The sequence below is a fragment of the Mobula birostris genome, chromosome 12 (assembly GCF_030028105.1).
Source record: "Mobula birostris isolate sMobBir1 chromosome 12, sMobBir1.hap1, whole genome shotgun sequence".
NCBI lineage: Eukaryota > Metazoa > Chordata > Chondrichthyes > Myliobatiformes > Myliobatidae > Mobula > Mobula birostris.
The window spans coordinates 22,552,720-22,577,325 of NC_092381.1; the positions used below are offsets into that span (position 1 = coordinate 22,552,720).

The 24,606-nt window shown below is 38.5% G+C and overlaps 1 protein-coding gene across 8 annotated transcripts in view; it reads left to right on the top strand.

The window, feature by feature from the left end:
* The window catches only part of ccdc18 (coiled-coil domain containing 18), a 132,935-nt gene extending 109,410 nt beyond the window's left edge, over positions 1-23,525 (top strand). For 5 of the 8 annotated variants that reach the window (XM_072273455.1, XM_072273453.1, XM_072273456.1 and 2 more), the window contains 7 exons: positions 1,694-1,837; positions 3,188-3,391; positions 6,544-6,681; positions 10,727-10,924; positions 15,962-16,516; positions 20,459-20,559; positions 23,220-23,525. In XM_072273455.1, the coding sequence (XP_072129556.1) occupies positions 1,694-1,837; positions 3,188-3,391; positions 6,544-6,681; positions 10,727-10,924; positions 15,962-16,516; positions 20,459-20,559; positions 23,220-23,268 (1,389 nt within the window). In that variant the 3' untranslated portion in view covers positions 23,269-23,525. Of the gene's footprint in view, positions 1-1,693; positions 1,838-3,187; positions 3,392-5,525; positions 6,509-6,543; positions 6,734-10,726; positions 10,925-15,961; positions 16,517-20,458; positions 20,560-22,719; positions 22,794-23,219 lie in introns of those variants that run through there. The other 3 variants (XM_072273454.1, XM_072273461.1, XM_072273460.1) reach the window with 3 other exon arrangements.
* The last annotated feature ends 1,081 nt before the right edge of the window (positions 23,526-24,606 follow it).

A 24,606-nucleotide genomic window follows, 5' to 3' on the forward strand; every position in this document is an offset into this window, starting at 1 on the left:
CAACAGTCTCCTGTCCCAATGAAGTGGCATAGTGTCCTAAAGGAATGAAGGGAACCCCAGCTGTTTCTTCGTCAATTTTTGTTCTTTAAGGGTTACCCCAAGTGAGCAGCTGTCACAATTAGCCAATGGCCCAATTAACTGGAATCCACCGTATTCCACTTTAGCTTCATCACCGTGGAAATAAAAAGTCAAAGCTTACCATAAAGTAAGGCATCTTTGAACAATGATGGGAAGATGATTGTTTCTAGCAATCTTACTTGTATGGATATTGCTGGCAGGTCAACATGAAATTAGATTTCTCAACTTAAGTGCTGTTGAGTTTCAAGATTTCTGTACTCTTGCAGAAGTTAACAACTTACTGGTCAAGTTGCATCAAGTTTAATAGGAGGCTAAAGGCTGACTGAAATCCCCAGCATTTACAATGAAGCTGTTTTTAGATCCTGTGCTAGGTTAGACCTGGTGCAGCACCTGTGACCTCTTCATGTATATTATAAGGCTGGTGGGGAGAAAAGTTACTTATTTAAAAGTAAGATTTCTGTTTGGTTCCTAGTATTACATCATTGAGGTGTGTTTAAGTATTTTAAAATAAGTGATCTTAGTTTTTTAAGAAAAAATATGGAGACATATTTCACTTTTAATATTCTTGAATGCCTCTGTATTGTGAACGTCAGTATTTAAATCCATGACTATTTTGACAGATACAGTAGCTAAGCCTGGTGGGAGCATTGCTGTTTTTGCACAATGAACAACTATATTCCAAATAAATATTGAGACATGAGCATTATTTGACATGAAACTTCAAAGACAGGGTTGATTCTGACCTACTTATGTCAAGTAGTCTTACTGTTTGAGGCCTTGCTGTTTCTCTGGCCTTTAGTGCTTGTTACCAAGGCAGTCTTCACTAGTGAACAGTCTTCTGGATTCAGAGAAACTAGACCACTGCCCAGAGTTCTAGAGAACAAGGGATATTTGATTCCTTACCAGTTACTTTCATGATAGCTGATAATCATGTTTCGGTATTTAGAATGTAAATGATATTTGCGTAAAAAGAAAAAGGAATCCAGTGTTTCTTAATGTACCACATTTGTTAACGTAAGTTAATAGTTCATTAATATAACAGTCTGTCTGTTGTTTTTTAATTGAATTCTGGAGAATATTTTCTTTAGTTATCATATTCAGTGTACCCCAAGAGTGAGCCCAAGAGTCTTGGTAAGACATTACAAGATCTGAGCGGCTGAGGATATTTTAAGTGAAGACAAGATAGTTTGGAAAGGATTACTACATATTTCCATGTCAGCAGTGACTGCATCTTACTGAAATCAGAGCTAAAATGAACATTAGAGGTGGGGCTTGAGGTAGATCGGACAATTGATTAAATCAGCGCAATTGAAATTATTCTCTTCAGAGATAATCAGCAGAGCAAAATAAGATGAGTGCAGATATCTCTGAGCTTATCTAGAGTAGCTATAATGTTATTTGTTATTCCCTCCCTTATTTATCTATTGGTTGAAGATGTGCTAATATCACATTTGCTGTTTTATGGTATACTGCTGGACAGTAAATATGTCTATTCTCTTTTTCTGAATATTACCTTCTCTATCTCTCCCTCTACCCCATTCCGTCACCAACTGTTTATTAATCCAAATTGCTTCCCAAATCTGAGACAAAGTTTAATGTAATTTTCTATGGACAGGTGGGAACTTTGGACGAAAAGCTACAGTCAACACAAAAACAGCTGTGTGAGAAAGACTTTGAACTACTCCAGAAGGAACAGCAAATTAAGCAGCTGAAAAGTGAAGTTGAAGTAAAACATTTACAGATTGAGGAATACAAGCAGGTAGAAGTATCCAAGTAATCCTTAAGCAATAGAAACCTGTACAGGTAATAGGATCTTTAATCTTTAATACCAAGATATTTTTTTGAAAATGACTGGAAATATCAGAAATTGTGAAAGGTGACAAAAATATATTTGGTTAAACTATTGGCTTTAAAGGGGTTGAAGATGACTGAGGATTTAAAAGATTTAGAAATAAAGTATCAAAGAGATGAGCTAAAATGGCAGAAAACACATTTACCACTGATGGCCTGAAGGAAAGGATAGTAAGCTTCATAAGATGCTAATAGCAGGAGAATTAAGAGTTTGTGGGTAGGGAAGAAAGATGGTGGATTAGAAGGAACAAATTGAATTGAGAATTGAAACCATAAGACATAGGAACATAATTAGGCACTTTGGCCCATCGAGTCTGCTCTGCCATTCCATCATAGCTGATTTATTACCTCTCTCAACCCTATTCTCCTGTCTTCTCCCTTAAATTTTAACATACTCACCAATCAAGAACCGATCAACCTCTGCTTTAAATATACTTAATGACTTGGCCTCCACAAGCATTCGTGGCAATGAATCACCCTAAATCACTGTAGTAATAGGCATTAGAGAATTGGAAGTCAGTAGTGGTTAGTAAAATTGGGCAACGATTCAGAATCATTTATTTATCACATTAATATTGAAGCATACAGAGAAATGTGTTATTTGTGTTAACAACCACCATAACCTAAGGATGTGCTGGGGCAACCCACAAGTGTTGCCACACATTCTGGCATGAACATAGCATACCCACGATGTTCAGCAGAACAAAAGCAATAAAATAACAACAGTAAAACAAGCCCCTTTCCTTCTACCCACCCACCCGCCCACCCACTCTCTCACACACGAATCCTCCAACCCCAGGACAGGATATCTCCTACCCGCCAGCCTCCATTAGATTCGTGGGCTCGCAGGGTGCAGGCCTCTGACTTCCCCAGTGGATTCACAGAATAATAGACCAAGGAAGGCACTTATTTACAAATACGTGGGTAATGGAATGTATGGGATTATAGGGCTGAGAGACCAAGAGAATATTAGAATAATCAAGGAGATGATTTGATATCTTCTTTAGTTCAGCAGGAAGAACAAAATAATCTGATTTAGTTGCATAATGAACCATAACTATATTATAGTATTCCAGTACCAAAAAAATGGGATTTCCATGTTTTCTGTTGACTTGTGCTAATTAAGTTAGAGCACCAAACACTAAATACAGAAAATCTTCACATATATGGAGTACACACTGTAAAAATATATAAGCATTGTCCTAGCTACACCTTAAAATTTTGAGTCTTTCTACTACTTGTCTTATTTTACTCTCAGATTCTGACAAGTAAGGAGCAGTGCATCTTAAAGCAACAGCAGGAAGTATTGGGTGAAAGTCAAAAAGTACGCTTAGCTCGTGAGCAAATGCAACACTGTCATTTGGAATTGAAGGAGGCTCGACAACAGCTGGCACAGGTACTAAAGGAAGCAGACCGTTTAACTCTTGAGTTGGATCAGACTATTCAACTATCTCATGAAAAGGTAACTATGAAAAGTAGTCAATTTGAGGCAATGAAACAAAAGATAACCTTGTGTTTTAATAGCTAGATAAAACAGTTTTTTGCTAAAGATTGTTTTGCAGACCAATTTAGGAATTTAGGCTATAGGGACAATATAAAAGGCTTTATCTAAACTGTGCTTATGCCTTAGCATGAAAATCCCTGTTGTGATACTAGGAAAAAAAAACTTTAGAAACAGCACATTACAGCACAGTACAGGCCCTTTGTCCCACGATATTATGCCGTCCTTTTAACCTTGGATGAATCTCCTCCAAGAGGTCACAACCTTGTTGTAGGGTTTGGAGGCTTGTGTGTCTCAATGACCCAGAGAGAGCTATGTTGGCTGGAGTGAGGGCTTTATGCTTTGGCTCTTGGTAGGGTCACCCATGCCAGACACATCAAAGGATAGAAGCCAGACTAAAAGTGGTCCACCAGTTCTCCAGGTTTGGGGGTTCAGCTCAGTGCTAACAAGCTGCCCTAAACATCAGTGATGTTATGGGAAGTAGATGAATCTATCCCTTCCCTCCTACAGAGTCTACAATTTTTCTATCATCCATGTGCCTATGTAAGAGTTTATTAAATGCCAAAATCCAAAAGCAAAATTGCATCTATATATGTATAAATAAAACATAGGTAGGAATTTTGAGTTGTCTTTACTTACATGATAAGTGAATGAACGAAAATCTTGCAAATGGAGTATGATGTGCGAAGATATAAAACTGCCCACTTTGGCAAGAAAAATATAAAACAAAAGCATCATCTAAGTAGTATGATATTGCAGAACTCTGAGCTGTGAAAGGATTTCAGGTAGCAATGAAGGTCCTCTATCTCTGGCAGTGTTCAGGGCTTCCTTCATCGTGTCAGTAGCTCAGTTTTCACTACTGTCAGTCATGCAAGTCCCATGTAGAGACTCAGGAATACTGTCACACTCAAATGGGATTCTTCTTCATTGCTGTTTCCATGATCTGAAAAAGGATGATGGATACACAATAGATAGAGCAGGTAATTAAGAAAGATGATAGAACATTTTCATTTATTTATCATGGCAGCAAATACATAAGTCTGGAAGTTGTGCTAGGAATTGGTGAGATCACATAATGTATGTTATTGGTTTTATTTATTGGGTTGGAATCGGCGCAGAGATGATGTAGTAGATTAATATCTACAATTGAGGTGTTGTCTCATAAGGAAAGATTGGAGATGTTAATTAGAACTTTGTTGTCATTGCTCAGGACAACAAAATTGCATTGCTACTCCATTCAGTGTAAAACAACATATGCTATGATTGTATCCACTGGAATTTAGAGGACGATTGAAACATATTAAGATTTGCTCTTGGAAGGATGAATAGGGAGGACATGCTTCCTTTTAAAGGACAATTTAGAACCAGAAGTTGCTAGCTTAAAATAAGGCATCAACTATGAAACTATTTTTTTTCTCTTTTAAAAGTTTATAAGCCTTCCTTAAAAGGTTATGACAGCAGCGTCCTTATGAGAATTTTAAAGAAGCAATAAATCGATTCTTTTTAACCAAGGGGGTTAAAGGTTATCACAGATAGGAATATAGAGATGAGATTACACACAGGTTAACTATGATGTATTAAATGGTAGATTAGGCTTGAGACCCTGAGTGACCTATTCTTGCTGGTAGATCACAGAATTTCTACTGAGCTTGTCACAAAAATGTTAAAAATTGCTAAAAAGTTGATTTTTTTTTTGTATAGACATGAGCTATATATTTCCATTATCTAATCTCAAGAACCGGTGGATTTTCGTTTGGCTTTTTAGTGAAATTCATGATGATTGTAAACTTGAATACCAATACTTTCCCCTTGAGGGATTGAAATGCTCATTGTAATTTAAAATCCATTGCTGGTAATAGGTAATTAGATTTGGCATATCAAATAAAAAAATTAAATTCTTATCAATCATATTGGTACATGCTAGTCTTTATGTACTGTACTTCTTTCACATTAGAGAGGTTTGATTACACTGGACAACAAAGATTTTGCTTCCTGAATATTTTTGGGTGCATCTGATTACCAACATGCTTCAAAGCATACAAAAGAATGAAGTGCAACATGTCACTATAGATTCATTTTCTGTATTCCCATTTAGACGTTTTGCCTGCAAACCTTAGCGCTGTCAGTGATGATCGTGATGAGAGGTTTCACCATGATATTGCAGCCAAGGAGAAACAGTATCAGCGCAACTGGAATCCATCAATACTGGCTGATTATTGTTGGACACTTAAGCGAGAAGCCCCAGACACTGAGTAGAATTGAAAATCATCAAAAATAACAATTTTAGCTTAGTTGAACTATGGGAAGCGTCAGGTGACGCACTATTATGGAATTAAATATTTAATAAAAGTTAATTTCTTGTTTCTCCAAATTCCTATGTGATACAAGTAGTCTAAAATTATGAAATTATATTTGTGTTCAGCTTCAAGCAGTCCATCATAAACAAGAAAATCTCTGAGGAAGCAACTTTTTTTAAAAAAAAAAGTTGTCCAGTGTTAGACACTCAGTGGCCACTTTATTAGGTACTTCCTGTACCTAATAAAGTGGCCATTGAGTGTATGTTCATTGCCTTCTACTGCTGTAGCCCATCTAATTCAAGGTTCAATATGTGTGTTAAGAGATGATATTCTGAACGCCTCTGTTGTAATGCGTGGTTATTTGAGTTACTGTTGCCTTCTTGTCAGTTTGAACCAGTCTGGCGATCTTCCTCTGATCTCTCTCATTAACAAAGTGTATTTACTTACAGAAATGCTGCCCACTGGATGTTTTTGTCTCTTGAACCATTCTGTATAAACTCTAGAGACTGTTGTATGTGAAAATCCCAGGAGATCAGCAGTTTGAGATACTCAAACCACCCTGTCTGGTACCAACAATCATTCCATAGTCAAAGTCACTTAGATCACACTTCTTCCCCACTCTGCTCTTTGAACTGACATCTTGATCGTGTCTGCATACTCTTATGCATTGAGTTGCTCCCACATGATTGACTAAATAGATATTTGCTTTAACGAGGTATATAGAGGCACCAAATAAAGTGGCCACTGAGTGTAATGTAATAATTTTCATAATCTAATAATCGCAAATTCTCTTCTAATTATATTTGTTACCTCCAGGAAGCGCATGCTGCTCACCTTGCAGAAGACTTATCTGCTGCTCAAGCTCGAGAAACTCAATTAGAATTCAAGATGCAGGCAGAGATAAAGAAATTAAAAGAATTTGTGGAACACTTAATGAATGCTCACGAAGAAGAGGTTGGGTTCAATTTATTCAATGAAGAATAATGGAAACTGTTTGAAAATGCTGGTAAACCTTTAATGTTGAAAATACAACAAAGCAATAGATATGTGTTGGCTTTTGCAACAATTTGATATGACTATAGTATGTATAAACTTGATATGATGAAGGTATAACGTTATCATATTTTTCTTTCTTGGACTATACTATGGCCATGATATTTGTTGCCAATTGTTTGTCTCCATTTGCAAGCAAAGGATTTTCTGTGAACCTGTCCTTCATGTCTTCCCTCTGGAACATATCTATTCTCCGTACAGTGTTTTCAAGGTGACACAATCGGATACAAGTTATGGTGCTGAGAGATTATATGGGCATTGTTAACCCAGTGTATTGGAGTTACACTAACAGTATACTTTTTTTGGTTGGCTTCTGATCTCCTTCGTTGCTGGATAACACGTTAATAGTAGATAGGTATTCACAGTCTGTATCACGCTAAATGATACTTCACCTGCACTTTACTAAGGGTGATAATCATTGTACGAGTGTAATCTCCTGTTTCTCAAAGAAGTCAAATGGGTCCTTCCTGACCCAGTTTTTTTAAGCAGTAGGTATTAAGTGTTGCACTACAAATGTTCCATGTTCATATCCCTTTATGTTATATTTCTCACCTGGATGATAATAGATGTACTGTGCTTAAATATGGTATTTACCTTCCTTGAAATTTTTCATGTTTTATTGTTTTACAACATTGAATCACAGTGGATTTACTTTGGCTTTTTTTGGACTGATCAACAGAGGAAGACTCAACAAAGTGGAAACAGATCTCTACAAAGTAATCTAAATTAATTACAAATATAAAACACAAAATAATTGCATAAGTATTCACCCCCTTTAATATGACACACCATATCATCACTGGTGCAGCCAATTGGTTTTAGAAGTCACATAATTAGTTAAATGGAGATCTGTTTTTGGAGACTTGTGTGCAGTCAAGATGTTTCGTAGTCATAGTCATACTTTATTGATCACAGGGGAAATTGGTTTTCGTTACAGTTGCACCATAAATAATAAATAGTAAGACCATAAATAGTTAATATAGTAATATGTAAATTATGCCAGGAAATAAGTCCAGGACCAGCCTATTGGCTCAGGGTGTCTGACCCTCCAAGGGAGGAATTGTAAAGTTTGATGGCCACAGGCAGGAATGACTTCCTATGACGCTCTGTGTTGCATCTCGGTGGAATGAGTCTCTGGCTGAATGTACTCCTGTGCCCACCCAGTACATTACGTAGTGGATGGGAGACATTGTCCAAGATGGCATGCAACTTGGACAGCATCCTCTTTTCAGACACCACCGTCAGAGAGTCCAGTTCCATCCCCACAACATCACTGGCCTTACGAATGAGTTTGTTGATTCTGTGCTGTTCTACAATCAATTGATTGTAGTAAAAATACACCTGTATCTGGTACTTTCAACTGCTGGTGAGTCAGTGTCCTGGCAAACTACACCATGAAGACAAAAGAACACTCCAAGAAACTCCACAAAAAAGGTTATTGAAAAGCACAAGTCAGGAGATGGATACAAGAAAATTTCCAAGTCACTGAATATCCCTTGGAATACAATTAAATCAATCATCAAGAAAAGGAAAGAACATGGCACAGCTGTAAGTCTGCCTAGAGCAGGCCATCCTCATAAACTGAGTGACCGTGCAAGAAGGGTACGTGAGAGAGAGGCCACCAGAGACCTATGACAACTCTGGAGGAGTTACAAGCTTCAGTGGCTAAGGTGGAAGAGACTGCGCATACGGCAACTGTTGCTCAGGTGCTTCACCAGTCACGGCTTTATGGGAGACTGGCAAAGAGAAGCCCACTGTTGGGGAAAAAAAAAATGCATATTTCTTTTGTCTTCATGATGTAGTTTTTGCCAGGATTCTGATTCTCAAGCAGATGGACCTTTCAGACACATGTTTTTTGTATTACAGTCAATTGAAACACCTTGACTGGTGTGTCATATTAAAGGGAAGTGAATTCTTATGCAGTCAATTATTTTGTGTATTTTATGTGTAATTAATATAGATAATTTTGTAGAGATCTGTTTTCACTTTGACATGAGAGTTTTTTTTGTTGATCAGTGTCAAAAAGTGAAATTAAATCCATTATGTTTCAATGTTGTAAAACATGGAAACTTCCAGGGGGAGGGGGTGAATACTTAGTACAGGCACTGTATTTGTCCATATCCTTTATATACTATATATACAAGAAAATCTGTGGATGCTGGAAATCTAAGCAACACACACACAAAATGCTGGAGGAACTCAGCAGGCCAGGCAGAATCTATGGAAAAGAGTAAACAGTTGATGTTTTGGGTCGAGGCCCTTCATTGCTCACGATGAAGTGTCTTGGCCTGAAACGTCGACTGTTTACTCTTTTCCATGCTTGCTGCATGGCTTGCTGAGTTCCTCCAGCATTTTGTGTGTGTAATTTGTGTATATTACAGCTAATAGGGGAGGAGAAGATGGTGGCACGACGCAGCGCATGCGACCGCTCAGAAATAATATCGTATTTGTAAGTAGGTACCGTACACAATCCTGATTTGATGGAGACAGACGTGAGAAGCACAGAGGAACGTCTGGAGAAACTTCTGAAATGCCCGCTTCGCTGCCGCTGCTACTGTGCAATCAAGAATCTCCAGAGGGGAAGGCCTCAAATCCTCGGCTTTGTCTATTGCCGGGGCCGGGGTCGAAGCGCTCTGCAGAGATGGTGCTCGGTGTCAGAGGGCTGGTCGGAGGCTTGAAGTTTTCGAACGGACTCAAGAGTCGGCTGAGGTTGGGTGCTTCCGGGATGCTGCATCGTCAAGTTTGCGGCGCTGGAAGCTCATGGCAGGGAGAGTTTTTCTTCCTTCTACCGTCTGCGTGAGATGATGGGACTTTCGAGAGACTCTAAGACTTTTTTTTTACCGTGCCATGGTCTGTTCTTTATCAAATTACGGTTTTGCTTTGCACTGTTGTAACTATATGTTATAATTATGTGGTTTTTATCAGTTTTTTAGTCTTGGTTTGTCTTGTGTTTTTGTGATATCATTCTGGATGAACATTGTATCATTCCTTAATGCATGTATTACTAAATGACAATAAAAGAGGACTGTGTGTCCTCATAATCTAATCTAATCTAATCTAATAGAAGTCTCAGCACTGCTCTCAGTCCTCCGGACAGAGAAACACCTCTCCAACATGAGGCTAATATTAAATATACCATAATGTTTCTTTGAAAGAATAGCAGATTCTGAGACCTGAGAAAGTGCAATTAATCCTATTTTGAGAATACTGGTATATCTAATCCACAATATTTGAAGGGGATATCTTGAACTGGAAGGATGATGACTGCAAAAGTGTGGAGAATAATATGTCAATTTTTATTTAATCAATCAATAGCAATGTATGTTCTCTGCATACTGCCTACTGTCAATTTTTGATGTCGACATTGTGTCTTTCCATTGGCAAGTTAACTGAAGATATTAGCTCCTTGCTGGAATACAGATCTACGATTGCTAGTATCTTATTAAATGGGCATTATTTATATGAAAGTGTTTAATGGAAGCCTATTGATCTTGGGTTATACCAATGTGTGGCCAGATCCTGCCTTATCCTGATATACTCTGTAAGATTGCCGGACAGTGAATGGGAATAGAAAGCCTAGTTGAGTCTGTGCTGTTTCTTTTTCTTATCCCTGGACGTGGAGGAATTAATTATTGAACATTTGCCACTGTCCTAGTTGAGATTAGCTATTCCATGTTTATGACTGAGGTGGGTAATTCTCAAATCTCCACCTTTCTGGTACTTCATAAACAAGACCATATGTTTAAATAATTTTTATCATATGAAAATCATTAAATCTGGTTGTAGCAAAGCTATATTTCAACATGCCTGGAAATATTTGTTGATGATTTTACAAGACTTCCTTCCAATCTATTTGATATGGATTTGCATCTTTGCTGTGGAGAGATGGGACAGATTCTAACACTCAGATATGAATCTTTAAAAGTGCATTTTTATTTTGTCACAGGTCAAAGTGCTGAAAGAAAGCATACTGCAGTTAATAGCATCTACTGAGGAGAACTCTGCTACCCATAACTCAAATGAACAGCTGCTACAATTGAAGCAGGAGCTGGAAAAAAGCCAAGAAACAATCCTACAACTTGAGTCAGAGCTCCAGTTTCAAAGGGAGGTGATAAATGCTACTCAAGAGGCTCTCATAATTAAGGTAGGTTTTTCTTTTGGTTGAGGTATTGAACAAAGGTTTATCTTTTGACAACAGTATTGATACAGTGCCCATAATACCAAAGATTTGTCAAGGTACTTTACAAAATCAAAATCAGAAACCAAAACAGAAAAGGGAAGAATTGAAAAGAAATGGGTTTTGAAAATGTATTGAAGGATATGAAGAACTAGAGTTGGGGATGTGGCACAATAAAGTAAAATAGTGTAGAGAGGGAATTCCAGCAAATAGGACATCAAAAATTCAAAAATGTGCAGAATGAAATTAATCTGAAATGATCAAATAGAAAGCAAGATCTGAAAGAAACAAGAATAATAAATTAGAGTGGCATGAACGTGGATAAGGCTAGGTTTGACAATAAGATATAGGAGAAGAATTAGACTATTCAGCCTAACAAGTCCATTGATCATGATTGAATTTTTCCCTCCCTTAACCCCTTTCTCCTGCCTTCTTTGATGCCCTTACTAATCAAAAATCTATCAACATTTGCTTTAAAAATATCAAATAATTTAACCTCCATAGCTGATATTGCCAATGAATTTCACAGATTCATTGCCCTCTGGCTAAAGAAATTCCTCCTCATCATTTTCCTAAAGGGATGTCATTCTATTCTGAGATTGTGCCCTCAGGTCCTAGACACTCACAGTATTGGAAACTTCCTCTCCACTCTGTCAGAGCCTTTTAATATTCGTTAGTTTTCAGTGAGATTTCCCCCTCATTCTTCAAAACTCCAGCTTCGAAGCTACAGCCCCAAAACATCAAACACTCTTCATGTTAATAATCTCTGGAATCATTCTTGTAAACCTCCTCTGGATTCTCTCCAACATCAGCACATTGTTTTTAGCTATGGAGCCCTAAACAGCTCACAATACTCCAGATATAGTCTGAGACTTTATAGGCCTTAAAAAGCCTCAATGTTACATCCGTGCTTTTATATTCTGGTCCTCTGGAAATAAATACTAACATTGCACATGTCTTCCTTACTACCAACTCAACCTGCAAATTAACCTTCAGTGAATCCTGCACTAGCATTCCAAATCACTTTTTGCACCTCTGATTTCTGATTTCTCCCTCCCATTTAGAAAATAGTCTATGGCTTTATTCCTTCTACCAAAGTTCATGATCATACACTATCTGATGCTGTATTCCATCTGCCACATCTTTGCCCATTATCCCAACTTGTTCTCACTTCACATATATTTGCATCATCTGAAAACCATTGATTTTTTATCATTCAGATCATTAACGTATAATGTGAAAAATAGTGGACCCAACACCAAACCGAATGGAGCACCACTAGTCACCAGCAGCCAAGCAGAAAAGGCCCCCTTTATTCCCACTCTGTCTTCTGCCAGTCAGCCAGTCTTCTATCCATGCCAGTACTCTTCCTGTAATACTATACAATCCTGTCTTGTTTAGCAGCTTCATGTGTGGCATTTTGTCAAAGGCCTGAAAATCCATGTAAGTAACAACCACTGATTCTCCTTTGTCTATCCTGCTTGCTACTTCCTCAAAGAATAACAGATTGGTCAGGCAAGAGCTTCTTGGCTTATTGTCATGTGTTTCCAAGTACCCTGAAAGTTCATCCTTAATGGATTCCAAAGCCACTAAAGTTGGGCTAATTGAATTGACCTTATTAATTACATCCTTCATATACATGAGGAGTAAAATTTTTTATGTTACGTCTCCGTCTAAATGTGCAATGTATAGTAATTTATAATAAATATTATGTACAAAAGGATGGTCAGTATAACATAGAAATACAGTTGCGTTAGCATGAATTAAGTGGTCTGATGGCCTGGTGGAAGAAGCTGTCCTGGAGTCTGTTGGTCCTGGCTTTTATGCTGTGGAAACGTTTCCCAGATGGTAGCAGTTGGAACAGTTGGTGGTTGGGCTGACGTGGGTCCCCAGTGATCCTTCAGGCACTTTTTACACACCTGCCTCAGTAAATATCCTGAATAGTGGGAAAATTCACATCTACAGATGAGCTAGGCTGTCCGCACCACTCTCTGCAGAGACCTGCAATTGAGGGAAGTACAGTTCCCATACCAGGCAGTGATGCAGCCAGTTAGGATGCTCTCAGTTGTGGCACTGTAGAAAGTTCTTAGGATCTGGGGGCCCATACCAAACTTCATCTGAGGTGAAAGAGGCACTGTTGTGCCTTTTTCACCACACAGCTGGTGAGTACAGACCACGAGATCCTCAGTGATATTTATGCCGAGGAACTTAAAGCTGTTCACCCTCTCAACCCCAGATCCATTGATGTCAATAGGGGTTAGCCTGTCTCCATTCCTCCTCTAGTCCACAACCAGCTACTTTGTTTTTGCAACATTGAGGGAGAGGTTGTTTTCTTGACACCACTGTGTCAGGGTGATGACTTCTCTGTAGGCTGCCTCATTATTATTTGAGATAAGGCCAATCAGTATAGTGTCATCAGCAAATTTAGTTAGCAGATTGGAGCTGTGTTGACACAGTTTCATGGGTATACAGAGAGTAAAGGAGGGGGCTTAGTATACAGCCCTAAGGGGCACCTGTGTTGAGGGTCAGAGGGGCAGAGGTGAGGGAGCCCACTCTTACCACCGACCAGCGATCTGACAGGAAGTCGAGGATCCAGCTACACAAGGCAGGATGAAGGTCGAGGTCTCTCAGCTTCTTGTCGAGCCTGGAGGGAATTATGGTGTTGAATGCTGAACTGTAGTCCAAGAACAGCATTCTCACATAAGCATCCCCCCTCTCCAGGTGTGTAAGGACGATGTGTAGAGCTGTGGTTATGGCATGATCTGTCAATCGGTTGTGTCGGTAGGCGAATTGTAGGGGTCCAGTGTGGGTGGTAGCATGCTGCAGATGTAGCCCTTGACCAGCCTCTCAGAGCATTTGCTTATTATTGAGGTGAGTGTGACAGGACGCAAGTCGTTCAGAGATGTTACCTTGGTCTTTTTAGGTACCGGAACAATAATTTTCAGTCTTTTGCTTCACTTGCTTAAAGAATGAGGTGACTTTTGGATTTTTTCTGGTCCTCTACCAGCATTCCTGACTTTAGTGATTCATGAAAGATCATCACTGTTGCCTCCATAATCTCTTCAGCTACCTTCTCCAGTGACTTATCCACATTTCAGATCTTTGTGGTTCCCAGGCACCTTCTTAGTAATAATGACTACATTCACTTCTGCCCCGACTCTCAATTTTCTGGAATACTGCTGGTGTATTCCACAATGAAGACTGACACAAAAATTTAAACGCAAACAACAGGAATTCTGCAGATGCTGGAAATTCAAGCAACACACATCAAAGTTGCTGGTGAACGCAGCAGGCCAGACAGCATCTCTAGGAAGAGGTGCATTCGACGTTTCAGGCCGAGACCCTTCATCAGGACGAAGGGTCTCGGCCTGAAACGTCGACTGCACCTCTTCCTAGAGATGCTGTCTGGCCTGCTGCGTTCACCAGCAACTTTGATGTGTGTTGACACAAAAATTTATTCAATTCATCCTTCACCATTACTACTTCTCTAGTGTCAGTTTCCAGTGTCCACTCTTGTCTCTCTTCTGTTCTTTACATATCTGAATAGCTTTTGGTATCATCTTTACTTCTTATTTTGTCTTTTCTCCTCTTTTTGCTGTTTAGTTGCCTTCTTTAAAAAAAAAATTCTCAATCCTCTAGCATCCCAATTTTTTTTTTTTTGGTAATATTGTAAGCCTTCTCTTTTGTTTTTGTCCTTGATTTCCCTTGTCAGTCACACTTGCCTTTTCCTCCAGTTAGAATGCATCATTTTCTTTGGGATGAAATGATCCTGTGTCTTCTGAATTGCTCCCAGGATCCCCTGCCATTGCAGCTGTACCTTTATCACTACTAGGATCTTCTTCCAATCAAATTTGGCTAGCTCCCCTCTCATGCTTCTATAATTGCCTTTACTCAACTGTAATACTAATACATTCAATTTTAACTTTTTCCTCAAACAGCAGGGTGAATTCTGTCATGTTATGATCACGTTCTAAAGTTTTCTAATAAAATATGGTTCGTTACGCAACATCCAATCCATAATTGCCTTTTCCCTAGTGGGTTCAACTACAAACTGCTCTAAAAAGCTATCTTGTAGGCATTCTACAAATCATTCTACAAATTCTGTCTCTTGGGATCCTGTGGCAACATGATTTTTTCAGTCTAATTGCATATTGAAAGCCCCCATTACCACTATAGCATTACCTTTCTAAAATGTTTTTTCTAGCACCTGTTGTAGTTTGTACCCCACATCCTGGCTACTATTTGGAGATAGTATATAACTCCCATCAGGGTCTTTTTAACCCTGCAGTTTCCAACACTGTCCACAGGATTGTGAGACATCGAAGTTGTTAAACATGGTGATATGTTTTCTGCATCTTCCACAATTATTTCTGTTTTGAAATAGCATGTTTCAGAACTCACATGATTTTTTCTTTAGCCTGACAACTGTAAGAAACCCTATCCCTTCGAAATTAATTTGTTTCATTTGCTCTGCATATTTCTTTAAACATAACAAATGTAATTACATTTAAAGTTGTAATATAAGTTTTGAACTTTCTAGCACAGAATACAGATTTCTTTATTGAGACTTAAATTATATAGTATTCCAAATTTTATTTTTATTTTATTTAGAGATTCAGTGTGGAATTGGCCCTTTGAGCTGCACCACCTAGCAGCCCCCAATTTAACCCTAGCCTAATCACAGGACAATTTACAGTGACCAATTAACCTACTCACTGGTATGTCGTTGGACTGTGGGAGGAAACTGGTGGACCCAGAGAAAACCCATGCATTCCACTGGGAGGATGTACAGATTCCTTACACGTGATGTCGGAATTGAACTCTGCACCCTGGTGTCCAAGCTGTAATAACGTGGCACTAACTGCTACACTACCATGGCACCCGGTTTTTCACTACAAGTTTACCACAGCAGAATTTGTATGATGTGAATCAGAATGGGAAGCATGGATAAGCAGTTTCATAAAGACATTGTTGTCATGTGGTGTTTTCCATTTCTAATTGTAGGAATCTGAAGTAACAAGGCTGCAAGTGAAAATTTCTGGATTTGAAAGAGCAAAGGGAAAACAGCAGGCACCTTCTCCCATGCTGTACCTTCAAAATGAAGCTGAGAATAGAAAAGACTTTACAGTGAAAGCAAGGAGCTTCTACCCTTTTGCCGAAAACATGAATATATCTTTTAGTGTTAATGATATGTATGGGATTGATATTGGTTCAGCATTAAATTCCATGCATTACTCTAACAGTATTCGAGAAGGTCTTGAACAGTCTTTCAACCCCAGACACATCAGCTTACAAGATATTAAGGATACTTCCAATGAGGGTGCTGCTTTACTCTCTAGCTCTCCAAAAGCAGAAACTGAAGAAAATTTGAAACTCACTAACCTGGCTAGCAAGAGTAACTTGGAAATGTTAAGTGCAATGTCCAATGATTTTATTGCCATGGAGCAATATAATACAAAGCTGGGCTATTCCACTGACAAGTCACCTGGATTGTCTAGTGAATATGTTAAATCAAGATTAGAAGGATGTTCAGCAGGAAAGCTTCTGATTCCAAATACGGTTAGTGTTGTATTGCATTTCCAATTGGTTTCATTACAGCTTCTAAGCATAGTTATGTTTTAAGTGATAAGACTTGAATAAGTAAAGTCAGCATTTTAATAAGTAATAAGTAATGTCAGTGCAGAATCAGTATAATATACTACTGCATCACTAAATGTTTGAAAATTGTTAACGTACAAAATCATGTAATGGAGGAGGACTTTTCTGTGTTGTGTCTTTGCCATCCTTTGACAGAACAATACAATTATTCCGCTGTTTAAGAACTGCTCGTTTTTAAGTATGATTTTGAATGTTTGAACTCTTTAACCATTTTGTCCTTGAATCAACCAATAAAAGACTAAGCACTGTTGTTTAGCAACATTATAACCACTTTTATCACTTTCACAAATAACAATAAACTCAACTTTGGCTTTGAGTCTGCTTCCTATCTTTATAAGAAATCTATTTAGCCACTTTGTTACTTACTCTTTCCAGCAAACCATGCACTTTTGCCCCCAGATCTCACTGTATTTATGATCCACTTGAAATTATGTCCTGTAGTTTATATAGCTTCTCATTCTTTATGGAAAAGTTTCTTAGCATTAAATTCTATCTGCCACCCATTCCAACAGCCTATACATCTTCTTGAACTCCTAACTCTATCCTCCACACAACTCGTCTCACCTCCAAGATTTTTATCATTTGGAAATTATAGTCACTATAACCAAGATTAAATCATTAATAAAAAGCAAATGTTTTTTGTTATGCATGCTTTGAAAGGGAGAATAAAACTACACTGTGGAAATCCCTACGGTATCTGGTGACCCAGTAATCTGTCTCAAAGGCTGACATTAGAACATCCTCCAAGTGGGTAAAACTGCACCTGGATAACAGCAATACCTCGTCAGGCCATAGTATATCGATTACAGCTCAACATTCAGCACCATTATCCCTCAGTATTAATTAACAAGCTTCAAAACTTAGGCCTCAGTATTTCCTTGTGCAACTGCATTCATGACTTCCGTATCAGGAGGCTACAGCCAGTATAGATTGGTGATAACATCCCCTCCTCGCTGACAGTCAACACAGGCGTACCTCTGGGATGTTTGTGTACCTGCTGCTCCACTTTCTCTACACTTACGATTGTATAGCTAGGCACAGCACAAATGCCATCCATAAATTTTCCGATGATACCGCTTACAAGACAGAATCTCAGATAGCGACTAAGAGATGTACAGGAGCAAAGTTGGTTGGCTGGTTAAGTGGCGTCATGCGGTTTTATAAGAAAATCAGCTGGTAGGTTGTTCCAAGCATTTTGGAGAACTTGCCACAGTTCTTTGCAGATTTTGGCTGCCTTGCTTGCTTCTGTCTTTCCAGGTAATCCCAGACAGCCCTGATGATTTTGAGATCAGGGCTCTGTGGAAGCCATATCATCTGTTGCAGAATTCCTTGTTCTTTTTGTTGAAATAGCTCTTTATAACCTTGGCCATGTGTTTGGTGTCATTGTCCTGCAGCAGGATGAAGATCAGACACCTCGACACCTCCCTGATGGTATTGCGTGATGGTTGAGAATCTGCTTGTACTTCTCAGTACTAAGGATTCTATTAATTCTGACCAGATCACCAGGTCCATTTGCAGAAATGCATCCCCAAACATGCATAAATCGTCTGCTATGCTTCACTCTTGGCTGCAGACACTCATCCATGTAGCACTCTCTAGCTCTTTTTCAGGCAGACTGCCTCCTGTTTGAGCCAAAAATTTCAAATTTTGACTCATCAGTCCAGAACACTTGCTGCCATCATTCAGCACAACATTGCTTGTGTTTTTTATGCTTGGGTAAGTCTCTTGGCTTTCTTTCCCATTCGGAGGAATGGATTTTTAGCAACAACTCTTCTGCTGTTGATTCTTCTGTTGAAGACAACTCTTCTGTTGAAGACTACTCCTGTAGAGGGTTGTTCTTGGGTTCCAGTCGTTTCTGTGAGTTCAGAGCTGACAGTAGTCCTGGACTTCATCCAATGTAGAAGGGACATCAGTTTAATGTATCTCTTATCTGCTGTATTCAGTTTCTGTGGCAGTTTCTGGTGGTCCTCAACCTTGTCCATTTCTTTGTGCTTCTTCAGAAGAGCTTAGACAGCACATCTGGAAACTCCTGTCTGCTGTGAAATTTCTACTTGGGAAAGACCTTGTTGATGCAGGATGTCCACCTTGTGTCTTGTTGCTATGCTCATTCTTGTTATGGTGTAAGAATTGATGATTTGAAGGTTAAACTGTTACATCTGCCACACCCTCACCTTTTCATTTGGTTGTCCTTCGCCTAGTTTAATTTCTTCTATTTCCGATTGTTTCTGTTTCAGTTAATCAGTTTAGTTCATTCAACTCATTGTGTCATTGATCATTAGCACTTGTTTGTTATCTTCATTAAATCATGCACCAGGCTACAAAGTAATCAAGTTTTTAATTTAAAAAGTGGTCTATTACTTAATATGGTGCTTTCTTTAATGAAATACAAAAATTGGTCTAACATTTAATTTTTTGGAAAATGAATGTTTGGAAATCTAAAATTTGCCCTCTTGTACTTGCATACTAATACAAAGACAAAAAAAACCCATCTAAAACAAAATTTATTTTAAAAATCTAGGGTGTCTAAGACAGACTTTTACACAATACTGTATGTCAGTGTCAATAAATCTGATTTTGAGCTTGGTTAAGTCTGGCAATTTACTGCATACATGCCTCCAAACAGGAAATAACCTCAATGGATATAGTTATATTTCTCCTCCCATTTCAATACTCACTGCATCATGACACAATGAATAATCTAGAGATTTCTGCTTTTGAGATCTCTCTCCGTACTCCTTAAAGTGTGCCTTCTGAGCCTTATTCCCTTTTTTTGTTATTAATACTGGTGTGGGCTACAACCTCTGGCTGTTTGCTGTTCCTCTACAGGATTTTTCTAAAACTACAGAAATGCTGTCTGTTGTCCTCTCTTTTCCCTTCTCTCTACTCCCTTCATCCCTATGTAGAGATGAGCCACCCATTGTATTTTGGTCTTGGCTCTGGCTTCCTTGTCTGTGTGCATTTCCCCCACCAGTTTTGAGATTGAGTGTTGCTCAGGGAGATAAATACCTTCTAGCTTGATTATTTTTGTCTGTTTGACAGTCGTCGATTCCCTTTGCCTGCACTCTCGTTAGCTGCAAGGTGCTACTCCCTGAAATGATCAGTTTTGTGATTGATGTCAGATGTTACTCAACTCCAAAACCTACAGCTGGAGCTGTTCCAAGTGCAACACTTCCTCTGCCTGTCAATATCCAGGAGGTGGAAGCATCTTGAGTTGCTGTATGCACAAGCCATGCATTTCACAGATCTGAAGTACCCCTGTGTATTAAATTATCTCAACCAAGAGAGAGAATAAAATACTATTACTATAAATACTATTACATATTATTGCTATAAGATTACTTACTGTTTTACTTACCCCAGTGGAGTTACTTTAATCCTGTTGCTGCTTATATAAACTCACAGGAACTCTGTTTCCTGCATTCCTTTAAAGTTCACTGGGCTCTTTTTCTCAAGCTTCTTTTAATTTCACTCAGACTTTTATCCTATATTTTAAAACTTACTTTACCTTTTCTTCCCACACATCTTTTAAACTCGGTTTGCGTTTCTGGTTGGTATGAAGTTATCACAGCAACAGAGAGGCTGTAGGCCATTTGTAATGGATATCTGCTGAATCATGATATCTGTCATCTTTTCAGGCTGCAGATTATCGTTACAAACATTTAGATTTAAAGAACTGCTAGAAAATGATTTCAACAAAAATTATTGAGATGCCAGACAGTTTTAATTAAACTGCACTGTATTTCTGATGTCTATTTGCATTAATATTCTAACACTTTTATTGCTACTGAACCTGAAGCTGCCTTTATTATTTTAAGTAAGGTATTTATTACTTTTTGCTGACAGGAGAATGCCCACTGTCGTCTTAATGATTCTGACTTAAATGGACCAAGTCATTCTTCCCTGCCAATGAAATATGCTGAAAAATGTCATTTTCTTCAATTGTGGTAGGTATTACTAACCATAGAAAATATGCATTTCCAGCCTGCAAGTTTCAAATATGATTGTAAATTGTTTTTAATGACTTTCTGAAAGAGGTTAGTTGAGACACTTTTTCTTGCTTTGTAATTACTAGCATGGGTGGAGCATTGGCTGGTCGGCAGAAAACAGAGAGTGGGACTAAAAAGGATTTTACTCTGGCTTGCTGCTGGTTACCGGTGGAGGTCCACAGGGGTCGGTGTTGGGACCGCTGCTTTTTACGATGCATGTCAATGATTTGGAGTATGGGATTAATGGATTTGTGGCTAAATAGGTGGAGCAGTGGGTAGTGTTGAGGAAACAGAGAGCCTGCAGAGAGAATTAGATAGTTTAGGGGAATGGGCAAAGAAGTGGCAAATGAAATACAATGTTGGAAAGTGTATGATCATGCACTTTGGTGGAAGAAATAAATGGGCAGACTATTACTTGGATGGAGAGAGAATTCAAAATGCAGAGATACAAGGGGACTTGGGAGTCCTTGTGCAAGATACCCTAAAAATTAACCTTCGAGTTGAGTCGGTTGTGAAGAAGGCAAATGCAATGTTGGCATTCATTTTTAGAGGTATAGAATATAAGAGCAGGGGTGTGATGTTAAGGCTCTATAAGGCACTTGTGAGACCACACAGAGTATTGTGTGCAGTTTTGGGCTCCTTATTTTAGAAAGGATGTACTGACATTGGAGTGGGTTCAGAGAAGAGTCACGAGAATGATTCCAGGAATGAAAGGGTTACTGTATGAGGAATGTCTGACAGCTCTTGGGCTGTATTCCTTGGAGTTCAGGAGAATGAGGGGGGATCTCATTGAAACATCCGGAATGCTAACAGGCCTGAACAGATTAGATATGGCAAAGTTATTTCCCATGGTGGGGGATTCTAGAACAAGAGAGCATGACTTCAGGATTCAAGGACATCCATTTAGAACTGAGATGCGGAGAAATTACTTTAGTCAGAGGGTGGTAAATCTGTGGAATTTGTTGCCACAAGCGGCTGTGGAGGCTAAGTCATTAGGTGTATTTAAGGCAGAGATAGATAGGTTCTTGATTAGCCAGGGCATCAAAGGGTATGGGGTGAAGGCAGGGGAGTGGAGATGACTGGAAGTATTGGATCAGCCCATGATTGAATGGCGGAGCAGACTCGATGGGCCAAATGGCCTACTTCTCCTATATCTTATGGTCATGATAATTACATTGGCTCCTCTCCTTCCTCTGATTTAACTAATTAATCGTAATTAACCCCACTTCCTTTATCCACAATTATTCTCTTCTACACAAGAACATGAACACAAATTAGCCATCCAATTCTTGAAGCTGCCTGTAATTTTCATGGATATCAAAATTCGAGGGATCAAGAAAAATCATTTCACCTGATTCCTTTTGTATGCAGCAACAAATCGTGATAAAATTGATCATCAATGCGAAGTTCTCCATTATTGCCTTCTGTCCTGCTGTGGTAAAAGTCCACAGAGGTAAAGGCTTTTGAGGTTCAGTGACACAATAAGTAAATAATGAAGTATAGTTATAGCTTAATTTACAAAGAGGGGGATGAAAAGCTAGAAATTAATATCTTCAAAAGAGAGAAAAATTATTTGTTTGTCGTTGCATCCTTAATGACAATGATATAATCCTTTCAAATTTATCTCTTTCTACCTTCTAAAGACCACCTTTAAAACCCTTAGCTCAGTCATGAGCCCATTGAATGTTAGAACATATTTGAGCTGCTGATGGCAAGTCATATTCCTGGTCTTATCTCATAGAGCACTACAACATGGAAACAGGCCCTTTGGCCAATCTATGCCATGCTGTTATTATGCCTAGTTTCATCAGTCTGCACCTGGTCCATAGCCCTCAATATCCCTCATCCCATGTACTTATCCAATGGCTTGAGTCATCTTCCCTGTCTCCTCTTCAACCTTTGCTTGGTATCTGTTTCATCCCGTAATGTTTCATACGATGTCCTGATAAGCTAAAGCATGTGATATTTTAGAATTAAGTGTTTTAATTGAAATGAACTCTAGACATGATGCTAGATATTTAATGGACAAAGTACACCACAGTTAAGTGAACAACAGGACAGGTAGAAAATTGTATTATACTAAATGTTGAATCACTATTTTCAATTTTATTAATAAAGGAACAGGAAGATCAAAAGAAATGATAAGTTTGACAAGAAATGACAACATAAAATAATATAATGGAACCTGGATGGTAGGGGTACTTTTCTGTGACTTTATAATAACAACATAAGATAAATAAGATCAAAAGAAGTTACAAGTTTGCCAAGAAATGACAACATAACATGAATCACTATTTTATGGACCTTTATTAATAAAGGAGCAGGAACATCAAAAGAAACGAGAAGTTTTATATAGCCTATGCAAAGACTTTTTGATAGTGGAACAATGTGCACTTATTGTCAAACAGTAACTATTCCCTGCAAATTACAAATGCGTTCAAGATCTTGTTAACTTATTCTTTGGAAGAAACTATACTATTTTGTACTCCAATTTCTGTTTGATTTAAAATGGCTTGTTTAATCATTAATTATCCAAAATAGCTGAAAAATCTCAGTCTAAAGAATGATTAGGTGATGTTGGAAATTTCAACTATCTGGTTTATTTTCATATGTTACAGTATGAATGACATTTCTGAAGAATCTGAACATGATCAGTCACAAAAGTGAATCAACTCTGAGATGAAGATACAATTAGAAACCAGTAGCATTCACATGAGATACTGTATGCAACAATGTTGGAAATGCATTGACATTGACTTTATGCCAAGCAGGCCTGTGGCAATAAATCTTCTCTAATTTCATAGTGCCATGCAGGTAACTTATTGTGTAAGTGAGATGTTGAAAAGTTACTTTTTTTATGTTGGTGGGCGTTTGCTTTTAGAGAAATAACAGGTGTACGAGGGGTGATTGATAAGTTCATGGCCTACGGTAGAAGGAGTGAATTTTAGAAAACCTAGCACATTTATTTTTCAACATTGTCCCCTCCTACATTTAGACACTTAGTCCAGTGGTCGTGGAGCATACAGATCCCTTCTTTGTAGAAGTCGGCATCTTGGACCTCCAGTAAGTGGTCCACAGCAGGGGTGATTGATAAGTTCATGGCCTAAAATAGAAGGAGATGAGTTGTACAACTTACATGCACATGCAGTTCAACTCTTTGAGTGATTATGCAGAAAGTTTGAAGTTAATAACTCATCTCCTTCTACCTTAGGCCACGAACTTATCAATCACCCCTGCTGTGGACCACTTTCTGAGGGTCCAAGACAGCGACTTCTACAAAGAAGGGATCCATATGCTCCATGACTGCTGGACTAAGTGTGTAAATGTAGGTGGGGACTACGTTGAAAAATAAATGTGCTAGGTTTTCTAAAATTGACTCCTTCTACCTTAGGCCACGAACATATCAATCACCCCTCGTATTTCATTGAAATATTTTAATTTTTCTATGTAAAATAAACTTTCTATTGCTGAATGTGCTTTCATCTTTTTGACATACACGTATTCAAATCTCATCCAGATTGTATTCTTTATAAAAGAGAAAAAGTCACATAGTAGTAAGTTGCACAATCTCTAACCTTGCGTTTAACCGATTGTACATTAATGCAGTTTTGCATTTATGCATCATATATAGTGCAAGACACATGCTCATAAAAGCTGTCTAGGATAGGTAGGTATTTCAATATAATTGCTTCCTTTGAGGAAGAAAAGGATTCGTGTATACCTGTTGTAGAATAGATGTAATTTGGGCTCCTTGTCGAAGAAAAGACATGCTGGCATTGGAGAGGGTCCAGAGGAGGTTCACAAGGATGATTCCGGGAAGGAGGAACATTTGATGGCTGTGGGTCTGTACCTGCTGGAATTTAGAAGGATGGGGGGGATCTCACTGAAACCTTTCGAATGTTGAAAAGCCTAGACATGGTAGATGTGGAAAAAATATTTCCCATGGTGGGGGGAGCCTAGGACAAGAGGGCATGGCTGTTTAAAAGAGAGATGCAGAGAAATTTT